At 36.4% G+C, this 22,554-nt stretch overlaps 2 protein-coding genes across 4 annotated transcripts; both read left to right on the top strand.

The window, feature by feature from the left end:
- Window positions 1-7,404: 7,404 nt before the first annotated feature.
- On the top strand, window positions 7,405-7,977 carry LOC112092120. Its single transcript, XM_024167399.1, has one exon. It carries the CDS (start codon window positions 7,405-7,407, stop codon window positions 7,975-7,977), a length of 573 nt encoding a protein of 190 aa, XP_024023167.1.
- A 2,158-nt stretch (window positions 7,978-10,135) lies between these two features.
- LOC112092123 (putative pentatricopeptide repeat-containing protein At1g12700, mitochondrial) lies at window positions 10,136-14,097 on the top strand. 3 transcript variants are annotated; one of them, XM_024167409.1, is made up of 5 exons: window positions 10,136-11,031; window positions 11,113-11,562; window positions 11,726-11,901; window positions 13,364-13,472; window positions 13,550-14,097. In XM_024167409.1, exons 1-2 carry the CDS (start codon window positions 10,155-10,157, stop codon window positions 11,469-11,471), a joined length of 1,236 nt encoding a protein of 411 aa, XP_024023177.1. In that variant the 5' UTR covers window positions 10,136-10,154; the 3' UTR covers window positions 11,472-11,562; window positions 11,726-11,901; window positions 13,364-13,472; window positions 13,550-14,097. The 3 variants fall into 3 exon arrangements, with proteins under 3 accessions (XP_024023177.1, XP_024023175.1, XP_024023176.1); XM_024167407.1 differs by having other exon boundaries at window positions 10,136-11,562; window positions 11,726-11,926; XM_024167408.1 differs by having other exon boundaries at window positions 10,136-11,562; window positions 13,364-14,097.
- Window positions 14,098-22,554: the final 8,457 nt, after the last annotated feature.

Here is a 22,554-nt window from a genome sequence, read left to right as displayed (position 1 = left end):
AAGGATCCTATTTATAGTGAGTACATTGGGTAGTTTTTCAAATTCGAATAGGATTTTGAAAAAGATTTTTCTTCTATCATTGCTAGGGATTGGCGATTTTTCTCCCTTATTTTTGCTAGAAAAAATCACCCACTATAGGATAGAATATCTAAAATTTTTATTTCAAATTTTAATCTCCATTTATCTTATGATTTTATCTACATGGATATTGTTCCATAAATCCAGTTTAAATTCAAAATAAAATCATGTCAATTTTATTTGAATTAAACAATTATGTAGTAATTATCCAAAATAAAATCAAACTAGGAGAAAATCTTTTCAACCTTATCCATATGGATCATGCAACAATCTAGGCATGTATGATAAGATATTGTTTCATATCTTCTAAAATTTAATTTGATTTTATATTTATCTTAAAAGATAAACATAATCAATTTAAATTTCAAATTTTATCTTCCAAATAAATATTTATCCAAATTAAATATTTATCTCATTAATTAAATCAAACAAATTTCCTGTTCCACCTTAGCTTAGAAAAATGCCTGCACCCTTGTGAGGTGACCTGGATTTTTCTCTTTACTAAGACCAAGAATTAAAGCCATAAAGAATACCCCGATCAATTACCATCCATTAAGGAATTATGCGGAGCTAGTCAAGGGACCGATTGGACGCATATAATATGGGCTCCAATAATTTATGTAATCATTATTCTATACCAAATAATACAATTACATAATTATTAGTTTCAGAGTCATGCCACTATAAACTTATAACTGCTCTCCTAATTATGTACCGTATTACATAAGTGAGTTATTAGCTATTGTCCAATGACCTTGTCATATATGCAACTCCCTCATATGATATCCATGATCAACCTAGGTCAAAGTCCGTTCAACTTTTTGATCACGCTATCTTAAAGATCCATTATACATCCGATGAGAAAATAATTATTCACCGTATGTGAATAATAAATCATTTGCCAAGCAAATGATCAAAGGCCTTGTTCATTTTATTAATTCAGTATAATGTCGTTAAGAGGATAACCTTTACTCTTTATAAGAGCTATGATTTCATATCTATAAGTAAACCCTTCATCGAATATAAGTCGTGTACCCAACGAATCAGTCTATTAGCTTACTACTTAGAGATCCCTTAGCCTTTGGAACATCTAAGTACACAAGTTATACACATGAAGCCATTCATATACTCAGGATTAAGGTTATTGCATAATGAACGTCAAAAGTAAATAATCTACTCAAGCAGACTACATAAATTAAATATACTTTGGTCCAAGTCCAATATGTCACCACAGCTAGCAACATATCTATGTTTCTACTCAGGAGTCTGCTTGCTCCAGACAGTCAAGACAAACCGTCTCTCCAATTGACTTTAGACAACATAATAGACTTAACATGAGTTAGATACTCACTCTAACCCTATAGAGTACGAACTATAAATTTAGACTATTTACCTTAGAACGTTGTCTTCTTGCATACAAAAGACCATTGCATGCAACATTCTAACAGTTTAACGTTGAGTAGTTAGTGAGCCATACTTGCTTACATTTACTTTAACATGTAAAATAAGATGAGGACATATTGCAATGTAATGAATAACCTCTAATATATTAGTAATTAGTTTTAAAATAAATAAATAACATTAAAATGACTTTGCCACTCAGGGCATTCCTAACAAGGAAGCCCAACCGCGGGGCCCGCCTGTGACTCGGCACCTTCAACACCTCCATGGAGGCCGCCCTCGCGTACGACGACGCTGCAACCAAGCTCTACGGCCCCTGTGCGAAGCTCAACCTCCCTGACTGCCACCACCAGCTCGAGCCTGTGGTGTCTGGAAGGAGAATGCGAATGTCCACGACGGCGGTGGCTCTAGGAAAAGTTTTCACTTTGCGCAGACTATGGAGGATCCACCGTCGAAGTTGATCGGGTAGTTTTTGCACAAGCAGAAGGCCTCCAGCGACATGTTGTTGGACATGGATTTGGAGATGGAGGAGCTTCGCCGCAGCGCCGGCAACGGAGGAGAGTTCAAGAAGGCAAATTTAAGTGCTCTAATGCATCTTTAATGGGCTAGCTTAATCTTAATCGTGGGGTTTTTAGCTTGTACTCTTTTGATTCAATATTTGAGGCATAAAAATCTGCTGAAACTGAAGATTTGGAAATGAGAGGTTCTGATCTTGGTTTTGATCTGTGGGAGATTGGTCTCCGGTTGGAGAATTCGAATAGTCGTGTTAAAATGGGGGTTTTTAACGCAATTGAGTTTTTTAATCACTTTTCTAATAACCTAGGGTTGTTACAGGTTAGTTTATGATAATACCCTCCTCAGATAGGTCATGTACCTAACATGTGGAGATTTCTATCACTCATTGTAACAGAAGGATAAAACTTGTTAACGGAACAAAATTTGAGGGGAACGGATGTTACTTTTTAAAATTCATGCGTTTAACGCCCTTTAGAATTAAACATGTTTAATCATGCTAAATTGTGAGCTATTTGTGTGCCTAATTTGATTTTCCCAATTAATCAATGAACTTTAATTTATTTTCAATATTTATGATTTCACCCCAAAAGTTTTTGAAATTACACTTAATTTTAATGTATTTTCTTTTACTTTTCCCTATTTCTTTTCTTTTTTCTTTTTTCTTTCTTTTCCTTTTCTTTTCTTTCTTTTCTTTTTTCTTTTTCCCTTCCCTTATTTCCCGTGGCTGCCCAAAACTCCATCTCTTTCTTTCTTTCTTTCTTTCTTTCTTTCTTTTTTTCTTTATCTTATTCTCTCTCTCGCTCTCCTCTGGTTCTCCACGGCAGCTCTCCTTCTCTCTTATTCTTCCTTCACGCCGACAACCTCTCTCTCTCTATGCCATTTCTCTCTCTCTCTCTCTCTCTCTCTCACGGCTGCTTGGCTGAAACATAAAAAAAAAGAGAGAAATAGAGGGAAACGAGCTTCAATCACTTTGAGGTAAAGATTTCTTGAAAACTCATACTTGAATTTGAGTTATTGATTTGAGAATTTGTAATTTTGGTTAGATTTGAATAATTTTGAGTTAGGGTTTGGAATTGAACAATTGTTGTTAGAACTGAATTGAATATATGGGTTTTTAGTTATTGGATTTGTTGAATTGATTGGAAACTGGGTTTGATGATTTCTAGATAATTAATTTTGAAATTGAACTTGAATTGCAGGTTTGACATTTTCTCTATTTTCGCCGGCATGCTGCCGAAATTTCTTTAAAAACTTATTTTTAAGTCAAAATTCAATGGGAAACCAAACTAATGAATTGGATTTCAATTTTAAAGAACCCCCAAACTGAATTATGAAGTCGTTTGTGAAACTCAAATTTGAGTCAAGGCACACTAATAGGAAACAATTAGACATAATTGAACTTGATTTGTTTTAGGAATGAGGATTGTGTCCTAAAACTTTATTTTGTGACAATGCTAGTTGAGGGATCAGATTAAAAGCTTTGAGGGAAGCGGAGGCTAGGATAACGAAAGGCTAGCCATAGGTTTGACATTCGAGTGGTAGGATATTTTTGTCCATATTCTCGATAGCCATGATTTAAGTGAGTTTAGCCTATGAAAGTATTTTCAAAAATAAAACATGTTAAAAAAAAGGATTTTAAAGGAAATAACATGAATAATGCTACTGAGTTTCCAATAATTTAGAAATGAGATTTTAAAGAGTTTTCTTTCTTAAAATGAGATATTTTAAGGAATAATAAAACGCATGATAGCCACAGAGATTGGGATATGAGAATCGTATCCTTGGGGCAGGTCCCGAACGTACGGGCCACTTCTTGCTCACTGGTGATATTATGGCTTTGCATATTTTTATTATTTAGATATTTTGCTACTATTATGTGAGTATTTTCTCTCTTTAAACGATGATCAGTTCCGAGTGTCTCTTCAGACCATGAGTACTTTTAATTATTAATTTAATTTTTTTTTTACAAAATTATATCCTACTGGGCCTTCCGCTCACTTTTCTTGTTTCAAATGTATTTAACCCCTACAAGGCGATGCAAGAAGTAGTACTGAACAGGTAGCTACTACCGGTGAGGTGAATCCGACTCCGAGAAGTGAAGATTTGCATTCCTTTCTTTTTCCTTCCTATATTCCTTAAGGCATGTATTAAATTATGGATTGTAAACTCAAATATTGCTAGAATGTGGTTGATGTCAACATTTACTTTCTTGTTTATGTTCATGAATGCTGAACCTGTGGGGATTCCTGATGTGATACCAGGGGTGAGGTTTTGAACTTGTTTTGTTGGAATTTCCACCACTTTCCTTGAAACTTAATTTCCATTTGTAACGCCCTCTGGAATAAAACTTGTTTAATTATGATAATTGTGGTTATTAGTGTGCCTAAATTGATTTTCTTAATTAATCATAAGCTTTTAAATTTATTTTAGCATTTGCAATTTCACCCCTATTTATTTTATTTATTTTTCCTAATTTTCTTTTCCTTCTATTTCTTCTTTTCCTTTTTCCTTATTTCTTTTTTTCCTTTCCTTTCCTCATGTTACTCTCCCTCTCTCTCTCTTTGTCTCGGCACACTCTCTCTCTCTCTCTGTCTCGACACTCTCTCTCTATCTTTCCCTCTCTCAATCTCCTGAGCTCTCTCTCACACTCTCTCTCTCTCTATCTCGAGCTCTCTCCCTCTCCCGTTCATCTCTCATTCTCTCTCTCAAAGTTTCCTTTCTCAAGGGCCGGATTTAAACCAAAAATGGAGGTTTCCAAGAGATTTTCAACATCAAAGCTTGGATTGAGGTAAAACTCTTTGAAACTCACTTTAGATTTTCGGATTTAGCTTTGTGGAACTCGTTTTAGTCGAGTTTGGTGATTTTTGGTTTAAATTTTTGTTTTCAAATGGAATCCGAATGGGATTTGGTGAAACCTTAATAAAAATTAGGGGTTTTTGATTCTTTGGACCCCATTTGTTGATTTGAAACTGGATCTATACATTTCTCTTGAGAATATGTCCAAATCGGACCCAAAATTATAGGTTTTGGCTTTGTTCCTCGCGAATCGGCCATTGTTGGCCCTGGAACTTTTCCCCACCGGTCGACCGGTCACCTTTCCATACGTTGACCGATCCGGTTCACCGGTCACCTCTCCACCGGCTGACTGGTGGAGTTACACTCCTCTGTCACCGATCGACCGGTTCCCACTGAAACTGACCTTAAACAGCCTAGAAACCATGTTTTGACCACGAAACTCGATGTGGGATTGACCTAACCTCATTTGAGAACTCAAAATGAGTGGATTAGCCACATGAATCCTTGTTTTCCATTTGATTCTCCGGAATAAATCTCCATTGTCAAAGAAATATGATTTGAATTAAGAATTGTTTATGAACATTGATTTTGAACTATGGCACACTAATATGATACAATTGCATCTAATTAAATGAGAATGATTGATGAGAAAGGTCAAACTCTAAATTGTTGATTTTGATGAGAAAGTTAGTGGCACGATTGGAATTGGAGCCTTAAAGGAAAGCGAAGGCTAGGAGAACAGAAAGCTAAACCAGGTTTGATATCCAAAAGGTAGGATATTCTTGTTCATATCCTTGTTAGCCTCATTTTAAATGGTTTTAGCCAATGAAAATGTTTTAGAACAAAACATGTTTGAAGAAAGTGATTTTAAAGAAATAGCATGAGAATGCTATTAAGTTTTTCCAATGATTTTGGAAATGAGATTTCAAAGCGTATCATTTCTTAAAATGAAATATCTTAAGGAATGATACAATGCATGGTGGCCACAGAGATCGGGATGTGGGAATCGCATCCTTGGGGGCAGGTCCTGAAACCCGTACGGATCCACTTCTTGTTTAGTGGAATTATGGCTATGCACTTTTCATAGACAGACATTTTTACCGCTTCTTGTTTAGTAGTATGATGAGCTGCACACTTCCATTATACATATATTTTCTACTTTGAGTATTTCCTTTTCTAAAAAGGGATGACCGGTTTCGGGTGTATATCTTCGGACCGTGAGTACCTTTATTTTAAATGCTTTATAAAATTATATCCTACTGGGCCTTTCGCTCACCTTTTCCTGTTTTCAAATGTATTAAACCCCTCCAGGCGACGCGAGGAGTAGTGCGGAATAGGTAGCTACTACCGGTGACGTGGACTTGACCTCAGAAAGCGAAGAGTTGTATCCCTCTTATCTTTAATTTGAAGGCATGTATAAAAGATTATGGATTGTAAACTTAAATATTGCTAGACTGTGGTTGATGTCACATTTACTCTTGTTTATATTCATGTATGCTAAACACTTGTGGGAATTCCTGACTTGATACCAGGGGCGTGGTTTTAAACTGGTTTGGTTGGAAATTCCACCACCGTTCTTGAAATTGAATTTCTCCTGATAAAAAAGGGCTCGTTTGAAAATACCTGGATGTTTTGGATTTGAAAGAAATTGAAATATTTACTAATCACTCTCTCAAACAGGTTTAAGTTTCTAAACGAGCGTACACGTCACTAACCCCAGTTTGGGGGGCGTGACACCATCACTTTCCTTGAAACTTAATTTCCACCACTTTCCTTGAAACTTAATTTCCACCACTTTCCTTGAAACTTAAGCCCCACCAGGCAACGCAAGAAGTAGTACTGAATAGGTAGCTACTACCGGTGAGGTGAATCTGACTCTGAGAAGTGAAGATTTGCACATTCTTTTCTTTTTCCTTCCTATTTTCCTTAAGACATGTATTAAATTATGGATTGTAAACTCAAATATTGCTGGAATGTGGTTGATGTCAACATTTACTTTCTTGTTTATGTTCATTAATGCTCAACCTGTGGGGATTCCTGATATGACACCAAGGGTGAGGTTTTGAACTTATTTTGTTGGAATTTCCACCACTTTCCTTGAAACTTAATTTCTTATAAATAGTGGGGTTTGTTTGGAAATACCTGAATATTTTAGATTTAAAATCTAATTTTGAGCTGTTAATTGTTTAATTACTTTCTTAAGCATGTTTAAATTTCTAAACAAGTCTCCATGTCACTAACTCTTGTTTGGGGGCGTGACAAGACTTAGTATCAAAGCCCTAGGTTTTAGAACCTTGGGGTTTTGGATTATGCATACATGAATGACATCAAGAAACCACTAAAATGGTCTAGTTTTCTTTTTCAGTTAAGAGAGTGTCACCGCGTCGTAGGAACGCTAACTCGTCGGCAATTCTGAACGAACAGTTCATGGATGTGATGTATGCAGCCTTCCAGGGAATGGCTACCAGAGCCCAGAATGAACGTCCTATGGAGGACAGGAAACAAGGCTAGTTTCGTGAATTTAGGCGTAGCTCAATTCTCGTCTTTACTAGTGTGGGTAGACCTCAGGAAGTTGAGTGCGGGTTCGAATCGGTGTCCAAACATTTGAATACTATGGGGGTACCAGAGGAATACTGGGTGGATTTCGTAGCATTTAAGTTTGAAGGTTCGACTGGTACTTGGTGGAAGAGAATTAGGCAGATGTATGATGTTGAGAATATGGCTTGGGAACAATTTGAAGAGCTCTTTAATGAGCAATTCTTTCCCCAGAGCTACCGGGGTGAAAAGGCCATGAAATTTATGGGCTTACAGCAAGGGGATATGTCAGTGAGGGAATATGAAGCCAAGTTCAACGAGTTGTCTCGCTTTGCTCCTTTCTTGATTGAATCTGAGCACATCAAGTGCCTCAAGTTTGAAAGAGGCCTTAAGAGCGCAATCCGGAGGTCATTGGTGGCCTTAAGGCTTCGAGTTTATAGTGACTTGGTTGTAGCAGCCATCTGCGTTGAACATGAGCACTTTGCCTACCTCCAGAGTAAGGAAGCCTCAGGCAGAACCCCCAAAGAAATAACAGGAAAAACATATATCAGGGGCAAGGTAGTGGGGGAGCACCCAGTGGTAGTAGTAGCTATTCGGGAAATGGAAAAAGTGGACCCTACAATTTTAAGTGCCACCATTGTGGGGAGCTAAGGCATATAAAGAGAAACTATCCTCATATGAATCAACAGATGAATCAGTAGACCCAGCAAACCCAACAGACTCAAAGGGGGTGTCACTCGTAGTCAAGATAGACTCCCATAGTTCAAACCCTTATAGCAGCCCAGTTGCTCACCCAAATGTCAATCCCTCCTGCACCGACCTTTCGTCTGCCGAACTACACTATTTTCGACCACAAGCCTCAGGATCGGTACAGTCTATTCCACCATAACAACAGTATAGGCCAAGAAACCAGAGGCCCCACAACAACGAGAAAGGAAAAAGGAAAGCACAAGGATAGATCCATACCATGGCAGGAGGAAGTTCTAGAGCACAGGCTGAAAATTCAGTTGTTGAGGGTATGATACTTATCTCACACTCATTCGCATGAGTCTTATTTGACACTAGTGCTACGCACTCGCTTATTTCTACTTCTTTTGTGAAAATTTTGAGTTTGAAACCCGAGGACCTAAAGACTCCAATGTTTATGAACTCTTCACTGGGGTGTGTGGAGGTGACTAGCATATGTAGATCGTGTGTGATCACGATAAGAGGTGAGAAATTGAGGGTAGACGTGATGATCCTTCCCATGAACTTGTTTGACGTAGTGCTTAGAATGGATTGGTTGTCAAGATACGGGGCGGTTGTTGATTGCCACGTCATGAGAGTTACTTTGACTATCGGTTCCGGCACGATAGTAACCTATCAGGGAGGTGTTAACTCGATTACAGAGGAACGACTATTGAGGCATAGTGTCAGAGGACGGCGAAACTTAGCTTGTTTCTCATTTCTTTTCGCTTTAGAAGGTGAATCCGGTATCACCGGGGAGAATGTTGAGATCCCCGTGGTCGATGAGTACGCGGATGTATTCCCTGATGAGTTGCCCGGGTGGTAGAGAAATCAAGTTTTACATCGATTTACTTCCGGGGACGGCTCCGGTCTCTATCGCTCCGTATGGAATGGCACCCACGGAGATAAAAGAGTTAAAGAAGCAACTCGGCGAGTTTGCAGAAAAGGGATTTAAAGGATGATCGGTTCTGAGTGTCCCTTGAGACCGTGAGTACTTTTAATTATTAATTTAATTTTTTTAAAAAAAATTATATCCTACTGGGCATTCCGCTCACTTTTCTTATTTCAAATGTATTTAACCCCCACTAGGCGACGCAATAAGTAGTGCTGAATAGGTAGCTACTACCGTGAGGTGAATCCGACTATGAGAAGTGAAGATTTGCACATTCCTTTCTTTTTCCTTCCTATTTTCCTTAAGACATGTATTAAATTATAGATTGGAAACTGAAATATTGCTAGACTGTGGTTGATGTTAACATTTATTTTCTTGTTTATGTTCATGAATGCTAAACCTGTGGAGATTCTTAATATGATACTAAAGACGAGATTTTAAACTTATTTTGTTGGAATTTTCACCACTTTTTTCAAAGCTTAATTTCTTATAAATAGATGGATTTATTTAAAAATACCTGAATATTTAAAATTTAAAATTTAATTTTAAACTATTAATTATTTAATTACTTTTTTATATAAATTTAAATTTTTAAATAAACCTCCACGTCATTAACACTTATTTGAGAGCGTAATAGAATGACAAAGTGTTACAATAGTTCGGGAGAATTTTCTAAATTAATCCAAAAAGTTACAAACCCTTAACATACACAACGCAGGATAACCAGCAAAGTTCGGCAGCTCATTCTCCGGAGAGAGAGCGAATCAAACCCATTTGAGCTCTCCCTTGAGTGCGCCAACTGCCCAGATCTTCACGCTCATAGGAGTGCTCCAAAAAGGCCCAACTTTGACTTCTGAGATCGGAGCTAAACACCCAAATGCTGACCGCAAGATTTCCCCCTGGTAATGCTTCTATCTCTTCTCTCTTCGGTATTTTCAGTACCCAATTTCGCTCTTACGCTTCTAGCATTGGCGAAATCTCTGTTGCCCATTTGGAGAAACTGGTCCAAGCACGGTGTAAATCCGGAAACCTAACTGTTAATGAAGCTTTGGGTTTTTTCAATTCCATGATTCAAATTCGACCAATGCCCTCTATTTGGGCTTTCAATCACTTGCTTGGTGCGCTCTCTAACATGAACCAGTATTCCACTGTTGTCTTTATGTACAGAGAGATTATGGGTTGTGATGATTTTCGACCTGAAATCGGAACAATGAATATTCTGATCAATTGCTTCTGCCGTTTGGAGAAGGTGAAAGTAGCTTTCTCTGTTAAAGCAACTATCTTTAAACGCGGCCTCAAGCCGGATTCTCATACACTAAGTACACTGCTCCACGGGCTTTGTAAACAGGGCTCAATGGTTGCGGCGAGGGAGTTGTTTAAGGAAATAGTAGAGAGTGATTATTTGTGTGATAAAGCCAGTTATGCGACTATGATCAATGGATTTTGTAAGACCGGAGAATGTGGGAAGGCACTTGAAATGCTTAAACAAATGCATAACAATAGAAGGATTCAACCTGTTGTACATTGTTTCACTCCGATTATTGATAGCCTTTGTAAACAAGGACTAATAGACGAGGCGTTGGGCTTGTTTCAAGATATGGTCAACCGCGGTGTTCTGCCAAATGTCATTTGTTATACTTCTGTGATTCACGGATTGAGCAAATTAGGTTGTTGGGAAGAAGCCAAGGGATTTCTAACCGACATGCTTGGTCGTGGGGTTTCCCCCAATTTACGTACCTATAACGCTCTAGTTGATTCGCTATGTAAGGGAGACAAAACGAAGGAAGCACTTTCGTTGTTTGGGTTGATGACTAGAAAGGGCATAGAGCCTACTATTGTCACATTCAATTCTCTTATTTCTGCTTTGTGCAAATCTGGTCAATGGAGCGAAGCAACACAATTTTTAGAAAACATGGCACATTACGGAATCTCTCCTGATATTGTTACTTTGAATTCTACGTTGGACGCTCGGTGCAAGGAAGGGTACACCGGGGAGGCACTTTATCTCGTGGAAGTAATGATGGAGAAAGGTTTAGTTCCTGATGTCCTCGCATACAGCTCTTTACTTTGTGGATTATGTCATTCAGGTAAACTAGAAGAGGCTCATAGATTGTTTGATAATATGGTGACCCAGAACATCTTTCCTGATATTTTTACTCTCAATATAGTTTTGAATGCCTTGTCTGATGAAGGAATGATGGAGAAAGCTCAAAAATTATTTGAAGTAATGATTGAACATGGAAAAGAGCGTGATACAATAAGTTACAACACCTTGATTAAGGGATATTGTTTTCGAGGTGAAATGGATAAAGCAAACGACATGTTTCATCGAATGACACTAGAGGGTGCTCATCCTAATACCATTTCTTACAACACATTGCTTAGTGGTCACGTAAAGGCTGAAAGAATAGACATTGCTCTGAAACTTCTCAAGGACATGATCTGTGAAGGATTGGTGCCTGATCATATAACACGAAACATTTTGAAAAGCATTCATGCTTATAGACTTGGAGCATCCGTACAATAATTGTGGATTTTATAGGCTTGCAGAATTCATGCTGTGATCACCCATTCTTTGTTGAAAATGAAACTACAACGTGACTTCATGCCATAGTCCAGTAAGTTTTTCTATTAAACAGTAGGAGCTATGTATAATGTACTCTTATCTTCTGGACTGAATTGGGATGTTTTGCACTATGTAACCGCTCTTTTGTCCCTTGATTTCCAAAAAGGGTTTGAGTCTTTCTTTGTGCTAATGCTCTTTTCTTTCTTTTTTCTCAGCAATTTAGTATCCTATACGCCGCTTCCAGAGGATATTAGGCTTATTCCTTCTAAATTATGTCACTATCAAGGTTCTCAAGGACATGATCCAGAAAAGATTGGTGCCTAATCACGTACAAATAAATAGAAATTCATGTTTGTGCACTTCAAGCATCCTTCCTATAACTCTCAATGAGGTGAGATCAAAGAATTGACAATGCTGTAAGTTTTTGTACCACGCATGATCTACATTTATGTGCTAGAACTTTGCAATATTATACAATGATTATTTTGATAAAATTAAATGTGCAAAGAGATTTCATCATAACCTAGTCGTTCTATAATGCATGTATATAACTATATATATATATGTATGTATGTATATATAATCTCGGAGAATTCAATGGCAGGGTATTAATACCCTACCACCAGGACATAGTTCTAAACCTTAGGATCATATATTAAAATTATATCAAATTATGAAAAAGGATGTCATTTTAATGATACAGAATTTTATAAAAATCTAACGGATAGTCTTTTTTTATACCCTACTGCTGATTTCATATTTTTTGCCTGAATAAAAGGATATGTATTTGGTATTGTTTTATATGCATTCTTGCATACTTGGTCTGTTTTTCTCCATGGTAATTGCTAATATGCGCTCTGGGGTTAATTTCTGTTGTACCTTAATTAAAGAAAATATATTGACCTATTTGTGTTGCTGTTGTCCCATCGTGATGGATGAGCTGACAAGAGAAATCCAAGATAGAGTTCCTTGGTGTATGCTTTTTGCGGATGATATAGTTTTAGTTGATAAACATAGGGAAGGAGTTAACCGTAAGTTAGAACTGTGGAGATAGACTGTCGAGACGAAGGGATTTATGTTAAGTAGGACTAAAACTGAATACATGCACTGTAGGTTTAGTAACTCAAGTAATCAGAGTGATGAAATTTCTTTAGATGGTGTGGAGATTGGGGCTTCTAGGAAGTTTAGGTATCTTGGGTCTATAGTGCAGTACGAAGGAGATATAGAAGAGGATATTCAACATAGGATTAAGGCAGGGTGGGTTAAGTGGAAGAATGTTACGGGAGTTTTATGTGACGGCAATATGCCTATTAAGTTGAAAGGAAAGTTCTATAGGACTGTAATCCGCCCAGTTATGTTATATGGTAGTGAATGTTGGGCCATTAAGAGACAACATATATCTAAGATGAGTGTGGTAGAAATGCGTATGTTAAGATGGATAAGTGACCATACGAGAATGGATCGCATAAGGAATGAAGTTATTCGTAGTAAAGTAGGTGTAGCATCAATAGAAGATAAGGTGCGCGAAGGCCGCTTGAGGTGGTTCGGGCATGTCCAACGTAGACCGCTAGACATTCTAATACTTAATACTAGGAGAGGGAGGGGTAAGAATTACGTGGACTGAAGTCGTTAGGAAAGACATTCTAGATCTAGGCCTTCAGGAAAGTATAATTTCGAATAGAGCCATGTGAAAAAGTGAAATCCATATAGCCGACCCTAATTAAGTTAGGATTAAGGCTTGTTGTTGTTGTTAGTCTTATAGAGATTGCAACATCCAACTATGCTTTTACTTTTTTTTGAATACTTTAACTGAGATGCTATTTACCAACTCATGCATGATGATTCCTTGGCAGTTGTAAGAGTTCTACGCTGTGGTCAGACACCGCAATCTGACTCATACCCTTCCCAAGTCTGAAGTGGCTTTGTGGCCTGCAGCTTCACCATGCAATGGAGAATCAGGAGGTCTCTTTTGGCCACCATCTTCCCATTTTGGTTTTTGCTTGTGGCTTGATCTCATTGCTTCTGAATTCCCGCTGCAGATTCAGCGCCATACCATTGCATCCTAAACAACACAAGGCCTGGGGTTTGAACCACCTGATTGGCACCTACAAGACAAGTCATTATTCCCATCTTCCAAAAATTGTAGGGTTTGGCAGAAGGCTCCAACTTCAAACTCAGACTCACAAAGTGAGTTAGAGGGGTTCTAGATATTAAAAAAAATGATGTTAATTGCACAGGGTTGTAGCATCGCTTAACGTCGGATCAAGTATCTTCTCCGTGGAGCTCATTTTTGGTGACATAGGACAAAGGTAAATGTTTGTCATACTTTGGGGTCTTTATTTGTAATGGTTATATAATCCTGTGATTCCTCTACGTTGGTGGGGTGAGTTCGCTAGGTAGTTCTATAGTACGTTAGAACTCTATAAACAGAAATACTTAGGGGCCCGCATAACACAAAGGTGGAGCCATCCTTGTTATGGTTGCAAGGCCCCCGGACCCAATAGCAATGCTCTTCTATAAATAGCTTCCTCTGTATATCAGATGACATTTTTCAGATTAATAAGATTTCCTTGATGTTTGTTGTTTAGTCAGTTATCAGTCACCCCAAATAGCCCAAGAACGAGTCAAATTCTCTCTTTGAACTTTCTGTTGCATCATTTGGCCTTGTAGGATCTTGAACTTCTTGAATTTTTTATTGGTTGGTTGGAGAGGGTATAGGGGTTTATCTCAAGGATCATTAGGATTAGTCTTTTCAGTGTTTTTACCTCCCTGGCCCTATAAAAATATGCTGAAAATTTTTAAAACTTTTTTTGTTTTTTGTTTTTGTTTTTGTTTTTTTATAAGAACAAAACTTCATTTATAAAGAGAAAAAATTACATTACAAATGAAGTTTCAAGATGGTTGAGAGAACCATCTTCAACAGAAAACAAAGCAAAAAACACAGGGAAAATGTACAAATTATCTCAGTACATCCTCCCAACTTAACAAGATTAAAGATAATGAATAATGCTTAAATGATGCATTTGTTGAATCCCAGATAGACGCTAGATATTTGGCTTTCTCTCTAACAATTCTTTGTCTTCAAAAATCCTTTGGTTCCTCTCCCACCATTTGACCCAGAGGATAGCAAAAACATTGCTCTCCAAATCGTCTGGGCCTTCTTGTTCTTTCTGAATCCGAAACAGTCTTCAACCAGAACTGCACCACTATGAGCTGGGAAAACTCAACTTAAAGCTGCTGCCTCCAACAGCTTCAACCAGAGTCTCCGAACTAAGTCACAATGTAAAAACAAGTGATCCGTAGATTTTGAATTTAACCTGCACATTACACGCTAGCCTGGAAGCAACCAAAGGGTGTTTCTTCTGCACTAATTTGCATGTGTTCAATCTTCTGTGAAAGAATAACCAAGCAAAAACCTTAATTCTAACGGTAGCACACGGTTTTCAAATGAATTTATTGGGTTGAAAGGGGGAAATATTCTGGTCTTTAGCTAAAGATAGAAAATAGGAGTTACAGGAAAATTCATTGGAATCATACCGCCACGCCCATTTATCTTGACGAGAATGGCTAGGAGAAAAAGTCCCCAAGACAGGCAAAAAGGTTTTCAAATTGAACAGATTCTCTATCATTAAGATTCCTATGAAAACCAAAATTCCATTTGATACTTGAATCTTCACCACTAATTACTACATCTCTAATCTTCACCTCCCTCTCTGAGATTAGGCTATAAAGCCTTAGAAAGGTGATTGTAAAAGGCAAAATACCACAACACTTACCTTCCCAAAATCTAATTTTGCTTCCGTCCCCTAGTTTTTATTTTTGGCCAAATCAAAAAAAGGTTTAGTGTAACTAAATGACTACTTATTTATTTATTTATTTATTAAATCTTATTATTATTTATTTTTATTTTTATTTTTATTTTTACATTTCTGGCTATCATCCTATAAGCAATCAGTCCAAGTAGAAATCAAACCTTTTGTATAGAAAAAGCACAATTTTTAATGATACCCATCAAAATAGAGTCCATTTTTATTTTTACTCTTTAATATTAGCTCATATATTTTTATTCTTTAGACTACAATTAATTAAGGGGTAAAGTTTTTTAAAAACAGTACTTTTAGTAATTAAGGTACTTAAAAGAGGTGTAATCTGTAATTTTAGTAATTTTAGCGTGTGTGTCTGTCGTAATTTGTATTGCAGCAGAACTCCCTAATTTCTGTCGTTTAGGTGGTTATGTACAGAATATAATAATAAAGATTGCACATCTACCACAGACGACGAGTAGTTCACAGCGAATAAATTAACCTCCTACTTCCAAATCAAGCCAAGTTATTCAAAAAATATATATATTGATTCCGGTGCAGTTCAATACTCTTTCAATTACTAACATAGAGGTTTTTATTGGTGCACCTTTCATGTTCTTGTAATTGGTGAAATATGATAAAATATAGGATTAATTTTAAAAATCTCTCCCGAACTATGATTCTTATAACACTTTACTTTTTAAATTTTAAAAAGTAACATCGGTTTTCCTTAATTTTGTTTCGTTAATAAGTTTTATCCTTCTGTTACAATTAATGACGGAATTGCCACGTGTCACTTATTTAATGAGAATTAAAAGTGTAATTATGCTTATATCTTTTTAATCAGATTAGATCTCATTTTGATTGAAAGAATTTACCATCTTTGTTCTAAAAAACCAGTCTTTTTTTTTCCTCACCCCGTTCATTCATGGTAAGTTCTTGTAGTACAAACAGTGGTGGCAGTGGCTGGGTGCAAATTCGGACTGTGCAAATTCAAAATTATCAAACCCAAAATCATTAAGGTGATGTTTGGTAGAAGAATTTATTTCCTGATTCGAATCATGATTCGTGATTCGTTACAGTATTTTTTCTCACAAAAAATATACGTAAATAAAAATGCAATTTAGAGTAAGTTAACTAGAAGGATAAAGCTTGAACAAATGCTTCTCTCTACCGCTCACATCAACATACAGAGAGAGAAAGAGGATAAAACAAAAATCTTCAGCTTTTAATTGAATTTTTTAATTTTTTATCTTTTTCTAGACGACCATACCATAAAAAACATCAAAACTTTTGAACACGTGCTTCTCTCTGCCCCACACATATAGAAAGGTCAAATGTTGTGGTCCCAATACAGTACATATCACGAGAATCTTTCTTCAACTGAACAAAATATGCCCACACTTAACTCAAAGGAAAATTTACAAGAAAACTCAACAAGATTACTGTCAATAAAGGAAACTTATTGTCAACATAATGGAAACGCAACAAATAAAATTACCAACTATTCAGAAAAAACGCAACAAATAAAGGAAAAAATAAGTAAATTTACTGTCAATATGATTAAAATCACTAATATTTAAAGGAAAGAATACGCAAATTTACTGTCAATATGATTAAAATCACTAATATTTCCTTATGTTGCAGTTATTGGAAGTGATTCAACAATAAAGATAGATTTTGTTTATCTGATTTTTCTTTTTAGGAGAAAACTTCTAACCCTAACACAACCAACAAAATCGACAAAATGGATTTTATCATTTTTTTTACGCATTTGAGTTTTTTTAATCCCTTTTTTAAAAGTCTGGAGTTGTTGCAAGTTATTTTATGATAATACCCTACTCAGATGGGTCATGTACCTGACACATGTCGATTTTCGTCACTCATTGTAACAGAAGGACAGAACTTGTTAACGGAACAAAGTTCAGGGGGAACTGATGTTACTTTTTAAAATTAAGAAAGCAAAGTGTTATAAGGGTCATAGTTCAGAGGAAATTTTTGAAATTAATCCTAAAATATAATATCAAAAAAATATAGATGTAAAAAATTACCAGAATTTAATATAAGTCTTGTTGGGATGAGAATCAAATCAAACTGAAACGGCGACGTTTGATTCAAGAATAAACGACAACGTTTCAATAAAAGATAAGGAATACTTCAGAGCCATCCAGAAGAATCAATAGCAGAACAAGATCTTCCGAGCTCAATAAAAGTTGACGGGGCAAAGAGCTTCAGGATAGGAATTGTCAAAATAGAGAAATAGAAATCTATAAATACCGGCATTCCAATGAGAGGGAGATCTTTTTCGCCATTTGTGACATTCTTACTAGAATTTTGAGAGAGTGAGTTTTAGAGAAAGAGAGATCAAATCTTAAGAAATAAGAGAGAAATATTTCTTGAGAATCGGGAGAATTTTGTAGTTTTCGTTGTTGAGATAGAATTCGACTCCAACAACTTGGCGCCGTTTGTGGGAATTCTTCATTGAAAAAGCCTGATTATGAAGTCTAATGGCGGGAAGAGGCCATGGAAAGAATTTGACTGAAGGGCAAAAAGCTGAATCAGCATTGCAACCAGGAGCATCAGCTGCGAGGATGCCAGAGGATTGGATGCAAACTATTCAAGCTCTGATTAAGCAAACAAGAACAAACAGAAAAAATGTTCAAAATGATGGTTGCACATCAGATATTGATGGAAAAGCAATTGGAGGATGCAAAAAAGGGGAATGAAAAGTTAAAGGATCATGTCCAGGAGATCAGCAGATTGTGACGATCTTTTTATAAGGCCGCTACTGACTTTTTAACTTGTACTTACTGAAATTTCTTAAAAATTTACAGAACATTTAAAAAAAAAAAAAAAAAAAAATCCTTGTAGTAAGTATAAGATACGAATTACTTTCTTAACAAAATATACAATCTTAACATATTTGTTCATCAAAGCATATAAATATAATTATATATATATCTACTCCTTAAATCTTACTTACTAATAGTCATAATCCTTAAAATCACTTAACATATAGTTTCAGAGTCATAATTAGCAAAACTATTTATAACATAAAACTGATTGCCGAAATACTGTGAGCGGTATCCATTTCTCGATCTCCACATCGTTCGTCTACTCACCGTCAGTCCATCAGGCATTATGTGTCGGTTGCTTACCTACAGTATAAACATTCTATAATGAGCTTTCGCTCAGCAAGTAGGAACTACCTCTTGCAAAATAATTGTAAGTTCACATGAATAAATATACATGAGCCAATTATGTTAAATTTTGATGTCTTATCAAAGTCTTATTATCTTAACTTATCTTCTCTTATCTTTCTTTCTTACTGATGGGCCCGAGTGCTCGTACCACTTGCGAGTAATCATCGGGACGTGAGGGTTTACAAGGTCCCCCATGACACCAAGATTATAACTGAACTGAATGCTATTTTTTTTTTTTTTTTATTCTCCCTTGGGAGCCTGGGTCACCTTCCTCTCAGAAGAAATCTACGTTTAAAATGACATAACATAGCATATTATAATATGAAATGTACTCGAACACATATAATTTGTGTGTACTGCTTAAGTGTATGTAGTATAACATACATAACATTGAATGTACTCAAACATATATAATTCATGTGTACTGTTCACTTTAAAATCTATTTATACTGTAGGCGAGATTCCTACTTACTTGATTTTCAAAGCTGAAATCCCCTTTTCGCCTATCAGCCTAGTCTCTTGCTTTCTTTTAAAAATGAACACCCATTAAGAGTGTGAGATGTCATTTGCTATTCTATTTTAACAACTTATGAAAGAAAATCTAACCCTTTCCATAAGGCATATATTCCTTTCCTTTACTAAAGGATAATAAGGATTAATTTATTAAACCCTCAAAATCTTGTTTTCCTTAATTTCTCTTGGTATGATATTAAGGCCCAATTCAGTCTAGAACTTATACGTGGCATTCTAACTCTTAAGCTGCTGAAATGTATACTCCAACGGAGTCTCTTAAACTAATGTGGGCGTTGGACCCACATCAAATCTTTAAAATTCTACGGACCTATCGTATTGGGCTCGTAGGTGCCTGTCGGGATGATTCGCTCAATAAACCACTATGTTCTTTAAAGAAAGCATTTTTTTTCTTGAAAACTTTCTTTACGAATACTTTCGTTAAAATGAGGTTTAATGCCATTGTGTTTTATTGAAATCCTCTCTCGGGTTCTTTGATGACTTTTGGTAAAACTAACACTGTTTTAGTTTCGTTTTGTTAAAAACTGTGCAGTTTTTGAAATCTATGTTTTACTGCATCTGAGAGTCGGATTTCAAATTTTTTTCTTCGCGACAATTTTTTGTCTTGTCGAGATCTAAAATTATCATTTTTGGTGAAAGTTAAAATTCAGCCTCTAAAGGCCTCGTTTGGCTGAAAACAGTGGCTGATATTTTTTTTCTTTTGCTGTAGGATTGCTGTAGCAATCTTTTTAAAAACGCTATAGGATTGCTGTTGCAATCTTTTAAAAACACTATAGGATTGCTGTAGCAATATTTTTAAAAAAAATGATGTAGGATTGTTGCAGCAATCTTCTTTCGAAACTGTGTTGAATAGCCTGTCCGTTTTTACAAAATGGTTTCAAACTTGCTTTTAGAGTTAAAGTTGGGTTTTGTCATAGTCACAGAAAACGTTCAAAATATCGAGGGCTATAAGTTCAAACTTCGAAACACTGAAAAATCTCGCTCTAGGGTCCTCATTTTAACGTTCAAAGTAACCGGAAATTTTTCGTCTAACCGGAAGTAAGCAAGCTTAAATAAAGCATAAGCATACCACATCAAACTAAGCTTAAAACTCACAAAACTAACATAAAACTCACATACCCTTATTACAACTCATCTCCTTAAGAATCACAATTTACATCCATAAATTCAAGCTTAAAGTTGGCTAGAAATTAATAGAGAAGAGTTTAAAAAAAACTTACCCTTGAAGAACCCTCTCTTTCTTGAAAAACCTTTGAACTCCTCTAAGATTTTGTTAATGGCTTGAACTAGAAGATATAAGGAAATTTGAGAAGACATTTCTATATTTCAAACTTTACCAAAACATGAAAAAGAAGAGAGGATTTAGAGTTTCTTTACCCTTGAAGAGATTTTTTTTTTGTCTAGACTCCTCCTAGACCCTTTGATTTCCTTCTTCTTCTTCTATTGTTTGATAGTGGCTCAAACTTGCGAGAGTGGAAGAAAATATTTGAGAGAAAAATAGAGAAGTGTGGCCGGTTTGGGTGTGGGGGAAATGAAAGGAGATGTGCAAAAATGGCTAACCTAATGCTTGCACTAATGGTCTCACCTTTATAGACATTACTTGATCTCATCTTAGTTCTCATTTAAGCCCATCAAGCTAGCTTAATTAGCTAAAATTTTGGGTAAATCCCCCTTTTTTCTTGGTCGGCCGGTGGAGTGTTTCAAGAGGGATGTGTAGTAAGCATTCATGTCCAATAGTTGATTTGACTCAATCCTATCACACCTTACCATGTAATCCTCTTGCCCACTCAACTAGCCAAGATTTTGGCTCTAATTTGCTATACATGGCCGGCCAAAGTGAGGGAAGGAGAGAGAAAAATGAAACCTAACCCTTATACATTTGTCCACTTCCTAAATTTACTCATTAAAACTGTCCAAAATTATACTAACAGCTATTTTCTTCTGTATGTGTACTGGATGCTAGTTCGTACTGTGTTTGGAGATTCTTGAAATTAAGATTCTCAAACTGTATCTATATTGGAAATTCTTTCATTTTAAAGTACGGTGAGAATTTATCGATCGAATTTACTTGATCGGAAAAACGTGAACTTAACGTGAAATCTGTTACAGAATTTAAGAATGCAGATGTTAATTCCATAAATCTTCCAATCAAAAAATGTACATAATATATATTTTTTCAAAAAAAATCCTTGACTTAAATACATGAATTTTATTATTTAAATTATGGGATTTTCTTGGTCACTGCACTTTCTTGGTCACTGCACAGACAACCAGGACAATTGGAAGAACAAGAAGTGGATTCTGAGGAAGAAAGGGTTCGCATAAAAAAAATTGCGAAAGGAGGAAGAAAAGTCTCAAAAAAGGTATCCAGAGGAAGTACTGGAGTTGACCTCACTAAAAATTCCAGCTTTGCGAAAGATTCCGACCGAAAGTCCGAACATAAAACCAGTCATGTCAGATGAAGAGGATCTGATGAAAAAGCTACAAGATCGCCTAGAAGGACAACTTCAGGAAATTAAGAATCTGACTTCGGTGGAATTAGCAATTCGGGAAGCGCAGCGCATGGCAAAGTCTCCATTTACAGATGAGATTTTGGACGAACCGAAACCGAAAAAGTTTGCAGTCTTAAAAATGAAGATGTACAAAGGAAAAACTGATCATACGGTAGTTTTTCATCATCAATTCCAATAGCTAATGCTAATCGAAACTCGGAATGAAAAGCTTCTCTGCAAAGTGTTCCCAAAAATGTTAGCTGGAAAGGCTGCGACTTGGTTAAACCAGTTACAGCCGGCCTCGATCAATAATTTCCAACAGTTAGCGAACAAATTCGTTACACAGTTCCATCATAACAGGAAGGAGAGGAAAACAATGGCGGATTTGATGAATGTAAAGATGAGAATCGGAGAAAACTTGAAGTCATATATTGATCGATTCACAAACGAATTGAATCAATGTGACTATGTCGATGATAAATTCGTACCGATGAAGTTCAGAGATGGACTTCTGAGAGAACATGAATTACATGAGATTTTAACAAGAAGACCTAGCAACATGGCGGATATAATATTCGAGGCAGAAGGAAGTACAAGAGCAGAAGAAGCTGGTTATGGAAAACATAAAGCAAAAGTCGCGTTGTCGAGCACTGATCCGGGAGATACCAGGCAACGAGAGAGATTCGTTCCAATAAGAAGGCCATGGGACTTAAGGATATCTCGAAGACAGGCAAAATCCAAGGTCAAACTGGAATGACAATTTCAAAGACAGGCGCTTAAGGATATCTCAGATAGAAGAAGAAAGGGAGAACATAAAATTCTGACCCTACACAATTAGAGACGAAGTACCGTTAAATACAACTCCAGAACATGTATTTCAAGAGAACACTGATCCGCAAAAAAGGGATCACGCGAAGATTTGTGAGTTACATAATGACCATGGCCATACAACTGCGGAATGCAGAAGTTTAAGGGGACAAATTCAAGCAATGATTCGCCAAGGCCAACTGCTGCA

This window comes from Morus notabilis, unplaced genomic scaffold, assembly GCF_000414095.1.
Source record: "Morus notabilis unplaced genomic scaffold, ASM41409v2 Scaffold508, whole genome shotgun sequence".
Classification (NCBI taxonomy): domain Eukaryota; kingdom Viridiplantae; phylum Streptophyta; class Magnoliopsida; order Rosales; family Moraceae; genus Morus; species Morus notabilis.
Note: the sequence above shows the minus strand (reverse complement) of the source record. Positions and strands in the feature narration are given on the sequence as shown.